The sequence below is a fragment of the Lissotriton vulgaris genome, chromosome 4_1 (genome assembly GCF_964263255.1).
Source record: "Lissotriton vulgaris chromosome 4_1, aLisVul1.2, whole genome shotgun sequence".
NCBI classification, from domain to species: domain Eukaryota; kingdom Metazoa; phylum Chordata; class Amphibia; order Caudata; family Salamandridae; genus Lissotriton; species Lissotriton vulgaris.
The window spans coordinates 1,129,922,800-1,129,942,729 of record NC_141691.1 but is presented as its reverse complement, the minus strand read 5'-3'; the positions used below and the strand labels follow the sequence as shown (position 1 = coordinate 1,129,942,729).

At 51.5% G+C, this 19,930-nt stretch overlaps 1 protein-coding gene across 1 annotated transcript in view; it reads right to left on the bottom strand.

The window, feature by feature from the left end:
• Positions 1-19,930, bottom strand: part of EPB41L4B (erythrocyte membrane protein band 4.1 like 4B) — a 903,230-nt gene that overhangs the window by 183,280 nt on the left and 700,020 nt on the right. Inside the window, exon 9 of the mRNA XM_086965372.1 lies at positions 1,226-1,314. Within this exon, the coding sequence (XP_086821498.1) occupies positions 1,226-1,314 (89 nt within the window). The remainder of the gene's footprint in view (positions 1-1,225; positions 1,315-19,930) is intronic.

The window sequence follows — 19,930 nt, the reverse complement described above, 5'->3', positions numbered from 1 at the left end:
CACTATGTACCTAACATCTCATGGGTGGAATGTAATTGATCAGACCGCTGAAATAATATGCCCTAAATGCAATGTGAAATGGACCTGCTAACTCACAACTGTTATTTTGGCAAGTTGCCACTCCTGAACTGGAGGGAATGTTAGACACGACTGACCTGCTCAAAGCCAAAACTTGCCTCCTAGGTCTCTACACTTGACCAGAGGCACAGTGAGTGGGTTCCAGATTCACGGCTCTGACTTAGGAACGAACCCCAGCACACCACAGGGATGCACTGGAGATTACCTAAAGGCCCCCCGCAGATGGAAGGTGCTGCTCTGCGAAACTGTGTACACGGCTACGTAAATACTCAATTGCTGATCAATGGAGTGCGCTGGTGAACTACTTTGAGGAGGCGGAAGCTTAGAGTGGTCTGTAGCTGATGATGGGACCTCCCTTGGGCGGGGGCTAGAAGGTGCAGCGGCATTCCATCATAACCAGGGGAACTGTGGCTCTTACCCGACAGCTTCAAGATGTTTGCCAGATAGCTTTGAGATGTGATGCAAAGCAACCTGTGCAATACTTCAAATCTTCTCTGTAAGATCCTATGGACTTGAACTAGGCAATGGCAGTATATATATATTTGTTTTTCTACATTGTTTTTAATATTGTTAGATATTTAATTATTCAGCCAACTTTCACTCCCGATGATCCGATATGCTAGATGCACTCTACTGATAGATGGGAGCTTTACTCTTTTTGATACATGTCCTTGCTAAGTTGTACAAATGCATTTCTGTGAACTACCTTGATGAATCCTGGGAGTGTTACTGACAACATTATCTGTAAATTACTAAAAACATCTTCAAAAACATTGTTCTCTCATTTGAAATTATACTCAAAGAAGCCTTAATGGCAGTAATTAACATACGTTAAATGGCTTGATTTTTAGGAAAGTCTATACCATTTAAGAGGTTACATGAAGGCATGCATGTACATTCCTGTGAATGTTTTCACAGTTTGCAACATTTCAAGATATGAAAATTTAGTACAAGTGTCAAGTGTTTTATGTTACGTGGCATTTTCAGGATCTGGCCAACATATATATATTAAGTTAATCTTTCAGGTATTTATGTGCATTATATTCTGTCTTGCATTTAATGAACTGTCACTACAGTAATGGTACTTTAATAGAGGAGAAGGAATTCTAACGTGAAAGAAAAGGATGATGAAGCAAACTGGAATTACCAAAAAAACAGGCCTATTTTATTCGCTCCCTCGAAGATTAATATGCCTGTTGGAGTCAGTCCAAGAGCATAGTCACAGCCATCTCTTCCCTGTAAAAAACACAGAATCGTTATTTAACAGCAGTTCAGATGCAGGCCTCCGGATTCAGTGTGTTAATAGTTCAATGACATAAAAACATCAGAAACAAAGCATGTCTGCAGCTGCTCTCCAGGAACAAGAAAATTACATGTTTACTTGGACCATAGCTGAAGGTTCGGTACAGGAAGTAGTGTTTTTAAAACGTTCTCGTGAAACATGAAAGAGGATAAGCCTTCTACAATGAGAAATGCATCCATTTGCTATATTGATTTGTGTGGACTCTTCACCTCTGAATCGGATCATCAATGTCAACTCACCAAAATACCAAGGAAAGCAGAAATACAATCAGTGACCTCTGATTCCCACTGTGACCCCAAAGACTTGCAATGCAGCGTCCTGTGAGATGCTGAGGGGTTTATAGATAGGCAAGAAGTGGAAGCCGCATACATTAAGCAGGGTCATAAGAAACAACACACACTTCCTGCTCCTCTTCATATCCTCGTGACTTTCAAAACTAGTTTACCCAAGAGCAGTGGTGGGGGTACCAATGGGCAAGTGAGGGGTAAGAACTGTTACTGGATGGCTACCTATATTGAACGTCAATGACTGGGACTACACAGCGTGTGTGTGGACTGAGAGGAGGTTGAGGCAATGCATTTATTTAACAGTCATCCACAGAATTTTTTTTTAACAGCTATGCAGTGCATAAGAATAGCAAAAAAGAACAATTGATGGGCATAATGTTGAACAATGTCAAACAATCACCCCAATACAGAGATCTGGGCCTAATTCCATCGCTTTTTTGCTCCCTATGTCATTCCAGTTTAAACCTAGCCATATGCAAATCAGTCTTGACCCTGCTCTTCATGGGAACAGTCCAGTACCAACTGCCAGGCCAGGACCTCCCTGGACCGGAAAGAAGCATCCTGGGACCGGTTTCGGCGTATCATTCCTCATCAGCCAGGCTAGCTTAGCTCCAGTGGCACGGAGAACACAGGACCCCCATCCGGGCATACTTATCACATTCGGGTGACCAATGCAAAAAGAACAATTGATGGACAGAATGTTATGTTGAACCATGCCAAATATTCACCCCAGTACAGAGATCATGACAGTCTTACCTTTAGGTTTTATTGTGCAATCTTTCACGAAATGTCCCTTTCGGCCACAATAAAGACATTGGCCATTTTTACGTCTATTATCTTTTTCATCTTTAGACAATGGTTGAATAAGAGTCCCGATTTCCATTGGTTCTGTAGTTGTTTCTGAACTACTAAGTTGATTTCTGGGTTTACTGTCGAACTTCCAACTTGATTTATCATATTTTTTCTTGCCAGTTCTTCTTTCGGACAGTCTATGATCCAGACGTAAAGTTAGATTGACTAACTCTGAACAAGTAGTTGGTTGAGGATCGATTTGCGCAAGAACGTCTTTCAGATCATCTTTTAACCCTTGATAAAAGAGTGCTGCCCACTTTTCTTCAGGCCACGAGGTTTCTGCAATTAACCTATTGAAATGTGACAAATAGGATATAAGGTCTCTATTCCCTTGTCGTAGCGGTAATAGTTCGCGATCTGCGGACAGAGTCACTGTTCGCCTGTCAAAGATTTTCTCAAACTCTTCAACAAACCGCCGCCAATTGTACAACAGAGGACTGTCTTGCCAAACCAACGGAACCGCCCAATTGGCAGCATCCCCCGAAAGATAAGAGATTAAGAAGGCTATCCTGGATTGGGGGTCAGGAAAGGCAGCTGGTCTACAATTAAAAGCGGTACAAAAGAGGGTGGTGATGGACGGAGCATCTGAATCAATCTAACACTCACACCCAGTCAAAAGATCTGGATTTAATCCATCACCGTTCTTTAGCCCACTCTGCCACCCCAGTTCAGACATGGCTATATGCAAATCAATCTGACCCTGTGCCTCATGGGAACAGTCCAGCCGAACTGCCAAGCCATGTCTTCCCTGGACCGGAAACACGCTTCCGAGGACCGGTTTCTGGCATTCCAGCCGTCTTCAGCCCGGCTTGCTTGAATCCAGTGGCAAAGTGAGCAAGGGACTCAGGTCTGAGCATACCCTGCCACACTTATGGCGGCCAAAAGCGGTACAAAAGGGGGTGGTGATGGACGGAGCATCTGAATCAATCAAACACTCACACCCAGGCAAAAGATCTGGGTTTAACCCATCACCGTTCTTTATCCCACTCAGCCACCCCAGTTCAGACATGGCAATATGCAAATCAGTCAGACCCTGTGCCTCATGGGAACAGTCCAGCCCGAACTGCCAAGCCATGTCTTCCCTGGACCGGAAACAAGCTTCGAGGACCGGTTTCTGGCATTCCATCGGTCTTCAGCCCAGCTTGCTTGAATCCAGTGGCAAAGTGAGCAAGGGACTCACGTCTGAGAATACCCTGCCACATTTATGGTGGCCAAAAGCGGTGCACCTCGCGTGAGGCGCCGAACCTCCCGCACCTCGCGTGAAGCCCCGAACCTCCCGCACCTCGCGTGAAGCCCCGAACCTCCCGCACCTCGCGTGAAGCGCCGAACCTCGCGTGAAGCGCCGAACCTCGCGTGAAGCGCCGAACCTCCCGCACCTCGCGTGAAGCGCCGAACCTCCCGCACCTCGCGTGAAGCGCCGAACCTCCCGCACCTCGCGTGAAGCGCCGAACCTCCCGCACCTCGCGTGACGCGCCGAACCTGCCGCACCTCGCGTGACGCGCCGAACCTGCCGCACCTCGCGTGACGCGCCGAACCTGCCGCACCTCGCGTGACGCGCCGGGCCGCCACACCTCGCGTGACGCGCCGGGCCGCCGCACCTCGCGTGACGCGCCGGGCCGCCGCGTGACGCGCCGGGCCGCCGCGTGACGCGCCGGGCGACGCGCCGGGCCGCCGCACCTCGCGTGACGCGCCGAATCTCACGCATCTCGCGTGGGGCGCCACGCATCTCGCGTGGGGCGCCACGCATCTCGCGTGGGGCGCCACGCATCTCGCGTGAGGCGCCGAACCTCACGCATCTCACGTGAGGCGCCGAACCTCACGCATCTCGCGTGAGGCGCCGAACCTCACGCATCTCGCGTGAGGCGCCGAACCTCACGCATCTCGCGTGAGGCGCCGAACCTCACGCATCTCGCGTGAGGCGCCGAACCTCCCGCATCTCGCGTGAGGCGCCGAACCTCCCGCATCTCGCGTGAGGCGCCGAACCTCCCGCATCTCGCGTGAGGCGCCGAAACTCCCGCATCTCGCGTGAGGCGCCAAACCTCACGCATCTCGCGTGAAGCGCCAAACCTCACGCTTCTCGCGTGAAGCGCCAAACCTCACGCTTCTCGCGTGAAGCGCCAAACCTCACGCTTCTCGCGTGAAGCGCCAAACCTCACGCTTCTCGCGTGAAGCGCCAAACCTCACGCATCGCGCGTGAAGCGCCGAATCGCGTGTGAAGCGCCGAATCGCACGTGAGGTGCCGAATCGCACGTGAGGTGCCGAATCGCACGTGAGGTGCTGAATCGCACGTGAGGTGCCGAACCGCACGCATCTCGCGTGAGTCGGCGAATCTCCCGCATCTCGCGTGAGTCGGCGAATCTCCCGCATCTCGCGTGAGTCGGCGAATCTCCCGCATCTCGCGTGAGTCGGCGAATCTCCCGCATCTCGCGTGAGTCGGCGAATCTCCCGCATCTCGCGTGAGTCGGCGAATCTCCCGCATCTCGCGTGAGTCGGCGAATCTCCCGCATCTCGCGTGAGGAGGCGATTCTCACTCATCTAGCGTGAGGTGCCGATTCTCACTCATCTCGCGTGAGGTGCCGAATCTCACTCATCTCGCGTGAGGTGCCGAATCTCACTCATCTCGCGTGAGGTGCCGAATCTCACTCATCTCGCGTGAGGTGCTGAATCTCACTCATCTCGCGTGAGGTGCTGAATCTCACTCATCTCGCGTGAGGTGCTGAATTTCACGCATCTCGCGTGAGGTGCCGAATCTCACTCATCTCGCGTGAGGTGCTGAATCTCACTCATCTCGCGTGAGGTGCTGAATCTCACGCATCTCGCGTGAGGTGCCGAATCTCACGCATCTCGCGTGAGGTGCCGAATCTCACGCATCTCGCGTGAGGTGCCGAATCTCACGCATCTCGCGTGAGGTGCCGAATCTCACGCATCTCGCGTGGGGTGCCGAATCTCACGCATCTCGCGTGGGGTGCCGAATCTCACGCATCTCGCGTAGGGTGCCGAATCTCACGCATGTCGCGTGAGGTGCCGAATCTCACGCATTTCGCGTGAGGTGCCGAATCTCACGCATCTCGTGTAAGTTACCGAATCCCACGCATCTCGCTTGAGGTGCCGAATCTCAAGCATCTCGTACAGCACCAAACTGTATTAAGGCATCCTCTGCTTTCTAATCATGCAGGCCATATCTCAGTGGTCCTACAGGATTCCTTAAGGTGAAATGTGATGCTCACAATAGAATTGGGCTATGTTTTGATTTATGATCTAGACAGGCATTGACTTGGCATTGATTACAATTATCTAACACAACTCCTTGTTTAAGACTTTAATGCCTGAGCGACGGCGCTCCAAAACGGAGTAGACTGTTCAGAATTAGAAATTTCTATTTCTCACTAATGCATCCTTTCCTTATTTTAAGGGATCTGCTCTCCCAGCAGGTGTGCCAAAGGCAAATAGAAAACTGGAAAGTATTGGTCCTCCATCTTTCATTCCTAGGTCTGACACTATTTGGGTTGCAGCTAGAAGAACTGCTCTGTAGAGCTTGAGGCGCTAGGGGGCGCACAGCGGAATGGCTGGGTAAGACCGCAGCTCCGCCGGACGGCTGAAATCGCAGCGCCCTAAGGCCGATCTAATGCCCGCAAACGACATAAACGAACGGAGCACTGGGAGTGCAAAGGCAGCGTGCACGCAATGTGCTGAAGATTGAGGTCTGGTGTCCGGCACTTTAAGGGAGAAAATCGACAATAATAGCTCCGAGAGCCGGGAGCGGACAAGATGGCGGCCATCACTCTCCCCTTCTCTCCCGTATAGCTAACGGCGTTCTGGACTCCACAGCTGGATCGGAGGCGGTGGGCAATGCTCCCAGGTATGTCTGCCCAATGCTTGTATGCAGCGACCCTGGTGGGATGAGCGGAGGGTACGCATTGGCGTGATCTGCTTCCGACCGACGTGGGCAATATGGCGGCGCTCGGAGTGAAGGCTCCAAAGACAGTCAGGCTCGGGTGAAACGCGTTCCTAGTCCCAGTGCTTTCCGACCGGGGTCTACATGCGCCGGAGGTGCTGGAGGTCACTGAAAACGTGAAGGCGAAATATGACGGTACAGGCGACCCACAATAGTGCAGAAGCCTGATACCGCAGCGGGCCCCAGCCTACCACACGGTCCTCCGGAGCGCCGCGCTGCTTGCCTGCACTGAGGTGGCTGCAAATAACACACTTGGAGCGCTGACCATACAACTTACGTCTCGAAGGGCCGAAGAGGTTCTGGTGACAAAGGGCAGCGCTGACTCACATCCAGGGACCCCCAGCGAGTTGCGCCCCCAGAACCCAACAAGTGCGCAGTACAGGGCGCCAAAACGGCGGCAACCACCAGAAGGACGAGATCCACGCCACGGATCACAGCTCTGCCCACACCACCTCCATCTACCATGGTAAGGCCAGATAAACAACAACAAAAGATTTCCTTTGAGGCAAAAAAGACACCAAAAGCTACAGACACAGGGCCTCTTGCAATGAGCGGAACGCCAAACGAACCTGCTGCCAGCCGCAACATGGAAAAGATCCTCTTGGCCATCCAGTCCAATCTGCAAGATATCAACGGTAAATTGGACAATTTGACGTGCAGGATGGATGGTATGGCTGCCAAGCTGGAAAAGCATGGGGAGAGGCTGGAAACTGCAGAAACGAGGATCTCAGCGGTTGAGGACGAATCCCATACAACCACTACCAAATGCACAGCCATGGAGAAGGTGCTGGAGGTGATAAAAGCAAAGGAGGAGAAATTGGAATCACGCTCTAGACGCAATAATGTACGCATCGCGGGGCTGCGGGAATCTACCAACACCGGACGAATGGAGCAATATATCGAGAAATTGTGCAAAGACATATTTGGAGACGACTCTTTATCGCAAATTTTTGTCATAGAGAGAGCGCACAGATCCCTTGCGCCCCGCCCGCCGCCAGGAGCGTCGCCAAGGCCGATTGTGGCCAGGGTGTTGAACTATCGAGACAGGGACACCATCTTGAGATTGGCAAGAGAGAAGGGGCCCATAACTCATCAGGGTAATAAACTGGAATTCTATCCGGACCATACTGTGGCCGTCCAACAAGCTCGGAGAGAATACACGGCTGTGAAAGCCAAACTCCAAATTAATTATTATATGCTGTACCCGGCCAGGCTGCGGGTGCATGGGGAGGGAAAACCGGTGATATTGGCGAACCCGAAAGCTGCGCAAGAATTTGTGAAGCAGATAATCACACAGAAAAAAGCTAGTGCACGAGAAGGACAGCAGGTAGACACAGATTAAGTACGAGGGGGCTACGCTTGAACAAGACTGTATGTGAGTATGTAACACTTTGCCGCCACATGGTCACTTTCATTCCCCAGCGTCAGCATGGTCCATGCCTGGTGACTCTGAGTGCCCACGATAGACTGCGGGACTTTTACTTACTTTTGTTAAAGGGTCTCTTGGCATGTTGGCTATAGGTTAAGGATTGCCTACTGCGAAGGTTGTCACATGATGGGCATTAGGGACCTCACGCTGCGAATTACTAAGGGGGCTGGTTTGGCTGGGCGCCGACATGTGGTTCAAGCACCGGCTAGTCAGCACTATACTCGGAACATTGAGTTGCTTACACTTTCTGTAAACTGTGACAATACCTCAGGCGACTCCCGAAAACGTGTTTAGGTATATATGCTTAACTGCCTGGAATAGACCTCATTGTGACTGACATGATTGGTATATTACTGTGATGAACAGAAGACAGTGTTGGCAAAAAGTTTCCCAATTGATATTTTGAGATCCCTTCCCATGGCCCGAGCTGTTGCTGGGACGCCCGGGGAGATAGCAGCGTGCAATTATGAATGCTTTCATGGGGGATGTATGTTGATTCTGAGCATAGGAAGTTGAGGGGATGCCAGTGGACGATAACTACTTCCCGCCCAAAATAACCGCTCTTATGCTTCGCTGCCTACACACAATCTTGTTATTTATTTTGTTGAAGAATCTGGGGGCATCGATAGTTATGCTGAATGGTGGAACATGATGGTTAACAATTGAAGTGGCGCACGACATTCCCACACGTGCAATAGATATCAGTCCGATGCAGATTGTCAAGTTCACCATTAAGCTCGAGTGGGCCGGGAGTAAAAGGTTGCGTGGTGCCACCTAGTGGTCAACTGAGTTCTTTCAGAAAGAGGGCCGGGATCGGCCAAGGGTGTTGAGCCATGACACGTCTACTTTTACTAACGTCATGGATGCCGTCCACATCCATTTGGTTGGATGGAGAGATGTGCCTCCAGCGGACCTCCTAAAGGGAGTTCCCCACACAAGTTCTATAGGACTGGTTTTGATGTTTAGCCCCGAAATGTTGTCGAGGGTACTTGGGGGGGTGAGGGGGGGCGGAGAATGACTTTGGCGTGTTTGGGTTGCTGGAGTGGGAGGGGGAGGGCGGAAAGAGGGAGCAGTTACTTTATTGAGACCTGAACAGTCAGATTTTGTCTATTGTATCTATTTGGTAAGACCAGAAAGTAATGGTATGCACATGATTGTACTTGGACGCGTGTCGGCAGACCCCTGGCGCTGTCACAATGCGCAATATATACAGACACCCCCACCAAACAGATGACTCAGAGGTCAACTCAAACAAATATTGCACACATAAATCTCCTCACGTGGAATGTGCGAGGCCTAACTCAACCTAAGAAAATTAGACGGGTGTTTGCATACCTCAACAGGCATTACAAAGATATTGCATTTTTACAGGAAACACACATTGCCCCGCATACGCATCACTCCATAGGCCAAAAATGGGCCGAATCTGTCCATGCCGCAGCATATTCCTCCTACTCTAGAGGGGTGATGTTGCTGCTGCGGAAAGGGTTAGATTTCACAGTTCTACAGGTAATACGAGACCCGGGGGGCAGATATGTAATTGTTTCAGGTACACTACGTGGTAAAAATCTGACCTTGCTTAAGGTCTATGGCCCGAATGTGGATGCTCCAGACTGCTTTCAAGAATTGTGGGGACACCTACAACAATTCACACACACTAGGATAATTTGCGGGGGGGATTGGAATGTGGCCCTTACGGACGGTATAGATCGCTTCGCTCAATCCACCGAACCACATAAACATGCCAGAGCCAAACTCCAACATATGCTGGCAGACGTGAGTTTGACGGACATATGGAGACATGTTTCCCACGGAACCGGGAGCCACACACATTTCCGCATGCCACAATAGCTGGTCACGTTTGGACTATTGGCTAGGTACTGATGATATCATACACTGGACAGGTGACGTAAACGTCCTTCCTAGAACACTATCGGACCACAATCCGGTTTTATTAAAACTCACCATACCAGGTCACATCCCACCTCCTTATCAGTGGAGATTTAACTCACGTGCTCTCACAGATGTACTATACGCAGACACTATCCACACAGCGATCAAAGACTACTTCCTACTGAACGAACCAGCAATTGATGACCCTTGCCTACTGTGGGAGGCCTTTAAGGCAACGGTTCGTGGGGTGTGCATGAGCACTACTATTGGCATACTACGTGACATACGGCAGCAGATTAAAAGATGCGACACACAAATGAGGGATATGGAGAGGGAGTATGAAACTTCCCATGATATCACGATTCTGGGTAAACTGCGCACACTACACACTACACACCAGAATCTAGTAGATGACGAAATAAAATATTTGGATAAAAAACACACCGCTAGAGCTTTTGGGGAGGGAGGCAGACCGGGTGGGTTGTTGGCTGCAAAAATCTGCGAGGGTAGGAAACATAATGAGGTACTTGGCATTAAAACGGAGAACGGTACCATGCTGACACAAACGGCTGACATACTGCAAAGCTTTGTCAATTCTTATAGTGCTCTATACACGTCGCAGCCAATTGCCACCACTGAGGCTATTAACAGCTACTTTAGGGAGGTGGCCATAGCGTGGCTGTCTGACCACCAGAGGGAATACTTGGCGGCACCCATTACGGTTGAGGAGGTCACGGAGGTGATAAAATCATTGCCGAATGGTAAAGCGCCGGGTCCGGATGGATACACGAACGAGTTTTATAAACACTATGTGGATATACTGGCACCCCCAATTGACAGAGATGTACGGGGCCGCATTCGACCAGGGTGTACTTCCCCCCCACGCTCCGAGAAGCGGTAATCATCGCTCTTTTGAAGCCGTCCAAAGATCCGACCCAATGCGACTCCTATAGGCCGCTCTCACTGATAAATGTTGATTCCAAAATTCTAGCGAAAATCATGGCTATGAGATTGACACCACTGATGACCAACTTGGTGCTACCCGACCAGGCGGGATTCGTCCCAACTCGGTCCATGTCCCATAATACCCGGACACTGTTCGCGCTATCCCATTATCTCCAACCCAAAACGCAGGCTGTCGCGGTGTTGCTGGACGCTGCAAAAGCGTTCGATTCTATAGAATGGCGTTACTTGATTGCGGTCCTACACCGTATGGGCTTCCCTAAGAGATTTGTCCAATGGGTATCCCTAATCTACACTGAGCCCCGAGCCAGAGTCCGAGTAAATGGGTACTTATCCAACAGCTTTGCAGTGGAACGCGATACCAGGCAGGGTTGCCCGCTCTCTCCCATAATCTTCGCCCTGGCACTGGAACCCCTAGCCTGTATCATCCGTCAGAACTATAAGTCATCTGCCCTGCAATTTCCCGCTAGGCCGCTACACATATCATTGTACGCGGATGATATGGTGCTCTACGTCCGCGACCCGCTCGAACACCTAAGCCAACTGTTGAGGGAATACATCAAATTTGGCAGGCACTCGGGGCTAACAATCAACTGGTCAAAGTCCTACATTATTCCCCTTACAGATACTACGACTCCTTTTGATACTGAATACCCCTTGGAGTGGCAAACTGACCCGGTGCGATATTTAGGAGTGCTGTTCCATAGAGATCCAGAAATAGTAATTCGAACAAACTACGGCGCAACGATCTCCAAACTGGAGGACAAGGTAAAGCGCTGGATACAGCTTCCACTGTCTCTTGCGGACCGTATTGCAATAGTTAAAATGAATATATTGCCTAAGCTGCTGTATCTTTTCAACAATATCCCCATTACCCCCCCAGGGGAGGTGTTCCGTCGCATTAAGACACTGGTGCTCCAACTCATTTGGGCGGGCAAACAGGCGAGGATTGACCTCCAGACGTTAACACTCCCTTATGCCAGGGGAGGGGTTGGAGTACCAGACTTTAGGCTGTACTATCTGTGTGCACAGGCACAATATGCAGCTTATTGGTATCACTTGGTGCCCTAGCTTACTCACACAGCGATTGAAGAGGGTGATGCGAACCCTGTCCCTCTTACCGCCATCCTCTCGTACAAACGCCCACCACTGCACAATCGCGAAATCAATACAATTGACACTACCGTCAAGGCATGGCACGAACTTGGCCGATTGGCGCATAAAAACCCGCTATATGCACGAAACATGCCACTACATGATCACTCTGCGCTGTCTGTCACATGCGAGAAGGTGGGGATGTCGTTGCTACGGCAGGTAGGCATTGCACAGATGGGAGACTTATTTAACGAGGGTAGATTCATAGACATTGCAGACCTCCAGTACATACACAACAAATCACAGTTGTTCTACTTTACGCATTATAGACTGAAGAGAGCCATGATGGAACTATACCCTACCTTTCCTGAACAACCGGCAAGCCTAGACACCTTACAACTCATTATTACAACTCAGGATATGTCGCACTTGACGTCACGATTGTACACCTCTGCACAAGCTGAGATTCCACAGTCTACGGAAAGGGCCAAGGCTAGATGGGATTTGGTTTTAGACAACCCCTTGACAGACAAGGACTGGGAGCAGACATGTGCACTGACACAAATTCGTACCCCTAATGGTAATCTCAAAATCATACATTACAAATACATACATCAAGCATACTACACCCCGGCACGCATGTGCAGATACGGCATGCAAGATGACACCAGATGTAAGAGATGCGGTACAGAGGGGGCTGATTTTATCCATCTAGCCTGGTATTGCCCAAGGATCCAAGACTACTGGGCAGAGGTAATCACTAAACTGTCTGCAATGGTGGGAGTAGCGGTGGACTGCACCATCCGATTTTGCTTGTTGGGCATTATGCCGCAGCTCAAATCATCTAAGCGTAAATTCTGTGCGGTCGCCTTACTAGTGGTCAAGCGGCTGGTCTCAAAATGCTGGCACACTACACAAGTACCCACCACAATCAGATGGATACAAGATATGTCCAGCTGTAAGGACAAACTCTTAACATACGAAGAGAGCCTACCAATGCGATCTAGGCCAAAAGACTTTTGGATATATCTCACTGACTACTTGACCACAGTGGAGAGTGACACGGAGTAGCACTGTTTGATGTCTGTTCTGGGACCCGAGTCTGATACAGCTGGGAGGGGTTGGTGGGCGATGTGTTCAGGTGGGATGAAACGTTCTGTTGGCACTGTACTTTCTGATATGGACAAATGAACTGTGAAGGTCTGGTGGTTGAAGTTGCTTATTGTTCTTTTCTGTGTATGTTCTAATACACCAACAAAATTTATAAAAAACAAGACCTAATTTATGTGCTGTACGCCGCCGGACGGATGTTGTCGGCTAAATGGCTGTGTAATATCACCTTTGAACCGCACTTTACTACTAACGCAGCCGGCCTCAGGGTTGTAGGCTCCTGGCTGTGTATCAATCTTTTGTTCCGAATAAAGGTCTTACAAAAAAAACCACAAAAAAAACTGCTCTGTAGAGCTTTCAAGGATAAAGCGTGGGCTCATACCTTTGCAAAAATTCCGAAATCAGGGTCAGCCTCTTTAAAGTCCTCTTGATGGGGGCGTGGCCAAGATGGCGGAGGGATAGGCCGTGTTTTCCTTGGCTCCTGCCCGCGGCCTCCTGAATCGGCACAGCACTGCCCTTTTGGGGCATAAGATAGCTCGAGGTTCGCTGATAATTAAACAAGGGTCCCTCCGGAGCCACTTGGTGCCCTGTGTCTCGGCAGAGGGAGCGGTTGCCGGCGACAACGCGGGACAGCCAGGAGGCGGCCCCAGTCTCTCTGAGCTCGAGAGGCCTCAACAACGAGGTGCTCCGAGCTGCGGACCGTCGAGGTTGGCACCTTCCCTCCTAGCTGCTATGGTTCATGCTTGATGGCCGGTGACCCACACGTCGGGCGCCCGGCCCCAACAGCGGCGCCCCGCGCTGGGTCTCGGATTTGAACCCCGATGAGGTTGGCGCTGCCCCCCCGAGGCCGCGGGACGAGGGATCAGCCGAGGATCGACCGGACACCCTGCAGCAGGGGCCCTGCCGAGCTCGCCCCTGGCGTAGGCCGAGTGCTGGTTGTGGCCCGGTCAGCTAACATTCGATTGGGCCGCGCAGATCCCCGGCCCACGGTAGGCGGAGCACACGGCACAGCAGTGCACAATGTTGCGGTGCAGCAGGTGAGGCTGCGGCATCCGGGGGCGGGCCGGCAACTGCCACAGTTCCCCCGCGCCGGTCCAACGAGCTGATACGGCTCGCCCATACGCTCTATCCACTCCTGGTCTGTTTGGGGGGTCATCTGAGGGCCACATCCTGATTGCAAGCCTGGGATTAGTTGTTTCAGGGTACCAGCACCAACAGAAGAGACTCTCTGAGGCCTGGAGATTGCAGTGGGCCTACAGCCGGGGAGCCTAGCGGACTGGGCTTGTGCCATTCGCCCATCAGACCAGGACGCCTGGGGAGCCCCGCTCAGGACCGCGCCTTGGGATCCACCGGCGAGCGGGTACAGGAGAGGGGCCCTGAGACACAACGTGACGCTCAATTGGGTGCACAGCGGGGACCGGTGTCTGGTTCGTGTATCAAGTAAATGGTGATTTGAGGGACCAAGAGAAGCACAAAATCGTGCCTGTACAGGGTCTGCGGATACGCAGGGAAGGACCGCTGGACCCCAATACCGCCGGTATCTGGGGTTGTGAGACGAGGTGGGCTTTGGGCAACCCCTCGAGGATAGAGCTCCCCTACACTTAGCCTCTCACCTATGTCCTAACCACACAGTTCTGCTGGACATACCACTCGCCGGAGGGTTGACCTGAGGGCTGCTTCGGAGGGGGCCTGACGCGCACGGAGAGTGGCTTATACATCCTAACCACAGGCCTCTTCACGGGGAAGTCCCAGCTCACACCGCTATATATGAGGAGTATTTGGCCTCTGCCTCCACGCCTGGACCCGGAGAATTCCCAGTGGTCATCTCTGACGGGAGCGTGCACACAACAGCAGTTCTGGGAGTAGCTTCTTCACTGGACCCGGTCCACCAGTGCTGCCGCGATCGGAAGGGCCCACTCATCTTTGTTTCTGCCTGCCCTACGTCTCTGGGGGAAGCGGCGGCCGCCGGCTGGAAGACCCGTGCCCCCTGGGGGGCCTTCCGACCCTCTGACACTGCTCTGTGGGGTGCTTGGTGGGGGTCGAGTGAGCATGTCCAAAGCCAGGACCAACAAGCCAAAACCCCAGAAGGACATCTTCGGCCGCCCACAGCCCACTCCTGACATGGCTAACATAGCGCCGGAAGCCGAGACAGCGAAGCACCCCGCGGCGGCAGGGGATGAACCCATCACGAAGGCCTTCCTAGAATCACTCTTTCTCACTCTCAGGGAAGATATCCAGTCAGTCAAAGCTGAATTTGCCACGGAACGTAAAGATATACGCCGGGATGTCGCCGGGGTCGGACAGCGGTTGACTGCACTTGAAGAGAAGAGCGATTCCTCAGTCACAGAATTGACAACGCTTCAACAAGAGTCCTTCGGTTGCAAGACCAGAATATGGACATGCAAATACATTTGGAAGATATAGAAAACCGCTCCCGTAGACATAACATCCGAATTCGGGGAGTGAGAATGACTGACGACCCTCGAGACCTCTTTGCCTTCACAGTTGGCCTCTTCCGGCATATACTCGGTGACTCCCACGAGGCTGATGTCATCTTGGACAGAGCACACAGAGTGGGTCCACCCGCAGTCCCAACGCAGCACCGGCGGATATCCTGGTGTGCGTTCAAGACTTCAAGACTAAAGAATCTATCCTTTCTAAAATACGGACTCTCCACCCTATCTCATTCCAAGGTCACTCCCCGGCCCTATACCAGGACCTAGCACTAATCATCCTTCAGAGACAGCGGCAGTTCCGCCCAGTGACCGACCACCTGCGGCAACAGGGGATCTCGTACTCCTGGGGACACCCGTTTTGTCTCATTTTTAGATACAACAGCAAACTCCACCAACTTTGCTCTTTAATGGACGCAGCTGACTGCTGGGATTGGCTCCACCGAGTGAGGAGGAGAAAACAGATGGGTCGGGACCCAGGCCGAAGATCTCACCGTCAGGCTGACAATGTCAGGGCAGAAAGTGGCGCCCTCGGAAATTGCCCGTAGCCAACAGGAAGCACTGGCAGCAGCTACTGTAGCCCTCGCGGGGGAAGGCTCTGAGGACAGGTGATGGGCCTGGAACTACTACGCTTTTTTTAACCACCCTAATGTATCCTGAGTGAGTGGCGGGGGGAGGGCCTCCCTTCCCATTGATCACACCATGGACCCCAACTGGATGATACACCAGTCATCTTGGGACCATGGACTTCTCTTTCGAACAGTGCTTGTTCAGGTTGTTTCTAGGTCAGGGGAGGGTGAGGTATTTCTTTGGTGCAGGTTTTTTTTTTGGTTATTGTTCCCCTTTTCCACCTTCCACCCCCTTTCGGGTGCCAGCTTGCAGCGCTATTGAACTACATTTTCCCCTTTTTAACCAGGAGCTCGAGAGGCCCTTCCGGACCTTGTCCCAGCCAGTTCCCACCCCACATGTCACATGCCCCGGAAACCACTTAAAATTCTCACCATCAATGCTTGTGGTCTCAACAACCCGATCAAACGCAGAGTGGTCCTCCACTATCTGGAACACTCACAGGCTGATATTTGCCTTTTACAAGAGACTCACCTTGTCCCTAAAGATCACCACAGATTGAGGTCCCGGGCATTCCCCGCGCAACTATTCTCCTCTAACTCCACTAAATCAGCCGGGGTTGCTATACTTTTCTCTCGCTCTTTCCAAGGTAAGGTCCTCCAGAAGGGGGCAGAGATTAAGGGCCACTTGCTCACATACAGGATTCAGGTAGCTGGGATTCCCCTCATAGTGGGTTCTATCTACGCCCCCAATGAAGGTCAGGGGAGATTTTTCCATACAGCACTCATGGAAGCGACAGCTAACTCTGAACAACACATGCTGTTAGGGGGAGACTTAAACATGGTCTTCGACAACGTCACTGACCGCTCTTGTCAGTGCACAACGCAGGTCAGAGCTCTCTGCCAAGCCGACCTGGATCCGCTTTGCGATCTTGGGCTCTCAGACATGTGGCGCCACTTTCACCCTCATAGTCGGGCCTTTACGTACTACTCCGGGGCACATAAAACATATGCCAGATTGGACTATTTCCTTAGTTCTACCCCTTAACAGGGGCATGCAATAGACACTGAGATCCTCCCTGCATCGCTCTCTGATCACTCCCCAGTTGCAGCCACCTTTCTTTTCCCACATGCCACAGCGACACTGGCGCCTCCGCGATACAGTACTACACCATGCGTCTACGGCCACTCCAATCAAGACAGCCATCACAATTTTCTTGACCCTCAAGGCCAACCTAGACACATCCTTGGCAACACAATGGTTTGCCCTCAAAGCCATCCTACGAGGGGAATTTATCGGCATATCTGCGGCCAATAATGTGGAACGCAGTAAAAAGAGAGCTGAACTAATCCAGCGGGTAGCGGAACTAGAACAAATGCACCAACACACAGGAGCCGCTCGGGCCTGGCGCCAGCTTTGTATAGAAAGGAAACAACTGGCGGCACTAAACCAGCACAAGGCCGAATACTCGGCTCTTCGTCTCCGCCATTCCTATTATACGGAGGGCAATAGATGTGGCCGCCTCCTGGCTCACAAATTACGTGAGGCGCGACAGCATCAGGGTGTACAGGCCATTTTGGATCCCAGGGTCAGCTTAAATCGGAGGACACAGACATAGACACAGACATAGCCAAGGTTTTCCAAGACTTCTATGCGGATCTATACGCGAGCGACTCTTGACGCTCTTCACGGTCTTGACTACCTAGAGACCGCACAGATACCCACACTCTCTCAAGCACAGGCAGAACACCTAGATAGGGATATAGGGATGGAGGAAGTAATCACGGCCATCTCCCGCCTCAAACTCGGTAAATCCCCAGGGCCCTATGGCTACTCGTCAGCCTTTTATAAAACCTTCTGTGGTCAAATTTCCCGCCTGTTGCGGGACCTTTTTAATACCTTTGCAAGCATGGGGGCCATCCCTGGTGAAATGTTGGAAGCCTCCGTAGTAGTAATCCCTACGCCCGGGAAAGAACAGACGCTTTGTAGCGCCTATAGGCCCATCTCCCTTCTAAACATTGATATAAAGCTCTACACGAGTATATTAGAGACTCGCTTAACGCCCTATATGCCCCAGCTCATTGAACCGGATCAGGCAGGGTTCATATCACAGAGACAGACAAGCGATAACACTAAAAGGGTACTACACCTTATTGAAAAGGCTTCTCGCACTCATATGTGCTCCTGGCTATTGAAGCAGAGAAGGCCTTTCATAGGGTGCAATGGCCCTACCTGGAGCAAGTTCTGTCGAAATTTGGTTTTGGGGACAAATTGCGCATATGAATACTTAACTGTTACCACTCACCTAAGGGGCCAGTCCGTGTGAATGGCCAGACATCGTCCCAATTCCCCATAAGGAGAGGTACAAGGCAGGGGTGTCCCCTTTATCCCCTCCTCTTCGCGCTCTATATGGAGCCACTGGGATGGCGAATCCGGCAGCACCCTCTCATTGCCGGGATTAAATTTGGTGGAGATACCCACAACATCAGCCTGTACGCAGACGATATTCTGCTCTCCCTTTCTAACCCGATCCAGACCCTGAGGGCTCTCTTCATCGAGTTACACAGCTTTGCGCAGGCCTCCGGGTTCAAGATTAATATGGATAAATCTACTGCCCTTGACATTTCACTCGCTCCGGACACTCTGGCTCACATTCATGATGAACACCTGATACAATGGTCCACTTCCACCATTCCATATCTAAAAGTGCATTTGGTGGCCACCATTCCCACAACCGCCGCTGCCAACTTTGGGAGGTTTCGTACCCAAGATCCATACTTCCTCAGATTCTTTATCTTTTCCAGATGCTTTCCCTGCGTCCCCCTGCAGACTGGATCCAACAAACTCAATCAGACTTGGCGCGATTCATCTGGCAGGGCCGCAAACCCAGGTTTAAGCATGCCACAGCAATTTTGCCTCCGGAGCAAGGAGGCATCGGGGTCCCTGACCTGCAGCTCTACTTTTACGACTCCCAGCTCCGCTACCTAGTGGAGTAGAGCCGTCTTGAATCCGAGAAACATTGGATGTTTCAGGATCAAGCAGGTGCCGGCACGCACCTACAGGGTATCCCCTTCCTTATTAGAGAGCACAGACCACCTAATCTTTATGCCTCTCACATTACGGGCACCACGATGGAAGCATGGGATCGCACTGCATTACCCATGAGTTGATGTCGTTCCCCTCCCCACTCACGTCACTATTTATTAACCCAGAGTTCCATCCGGGTACTGTTGCCAAGGCCTTCACACACTGGCGTCCTACCCCTTGCAGGACGTTGGGTCACTTATTTGACCTAGAAGGAATTATCCCATTTACACGCCTCAGGACAGATTACGGTATCCCAGAAACGGAGAGGCTGTCCTATCTACAACTAAGACACTGAGCTCTCCAACCACAAATCAGGCCCGGGGCTCAGCGATTACTAACTGCATATGAGGTGTGGCTTATCACTCGCTCTGGCAACAAGAAACTCATTTCAGATCTTTACAAGCACCTACTGCTCACCACTGTGAACACATATAATGCAGGGCGAGCGCGTTGGGAAAGGGACTTAGGCCGTACTCTCACTCATAGGGAATGGGCTAGTATTTTTTATAGGGCCAGGCACTCAGCATATCACACAGGTCTTACAGAGACACTGACTAAAGTAGTGACTTACTGGTATTACACCCCAGAGCGACTCCACCAGTTCGACTCCCGCCAGAGCACCCTGTATTGGCGGGAATGTGGGGAGGTGGGTACACTGGAACATCTTTTATGGGGCTGCAGCCGAATCCAATCGCACTGGTCCCACATTTTAGACGACGTAGACTCGCACCTAGACACACAACTTCCACGCTTCCCGGCCTATATCCTCCTGAGCCTACCCAGCCCTCTTATGTATCCGGCTATGTCACGGAAAGGACGCTTGATTATAATCGCCCTAGGAGCGGCTACCCAGAACAT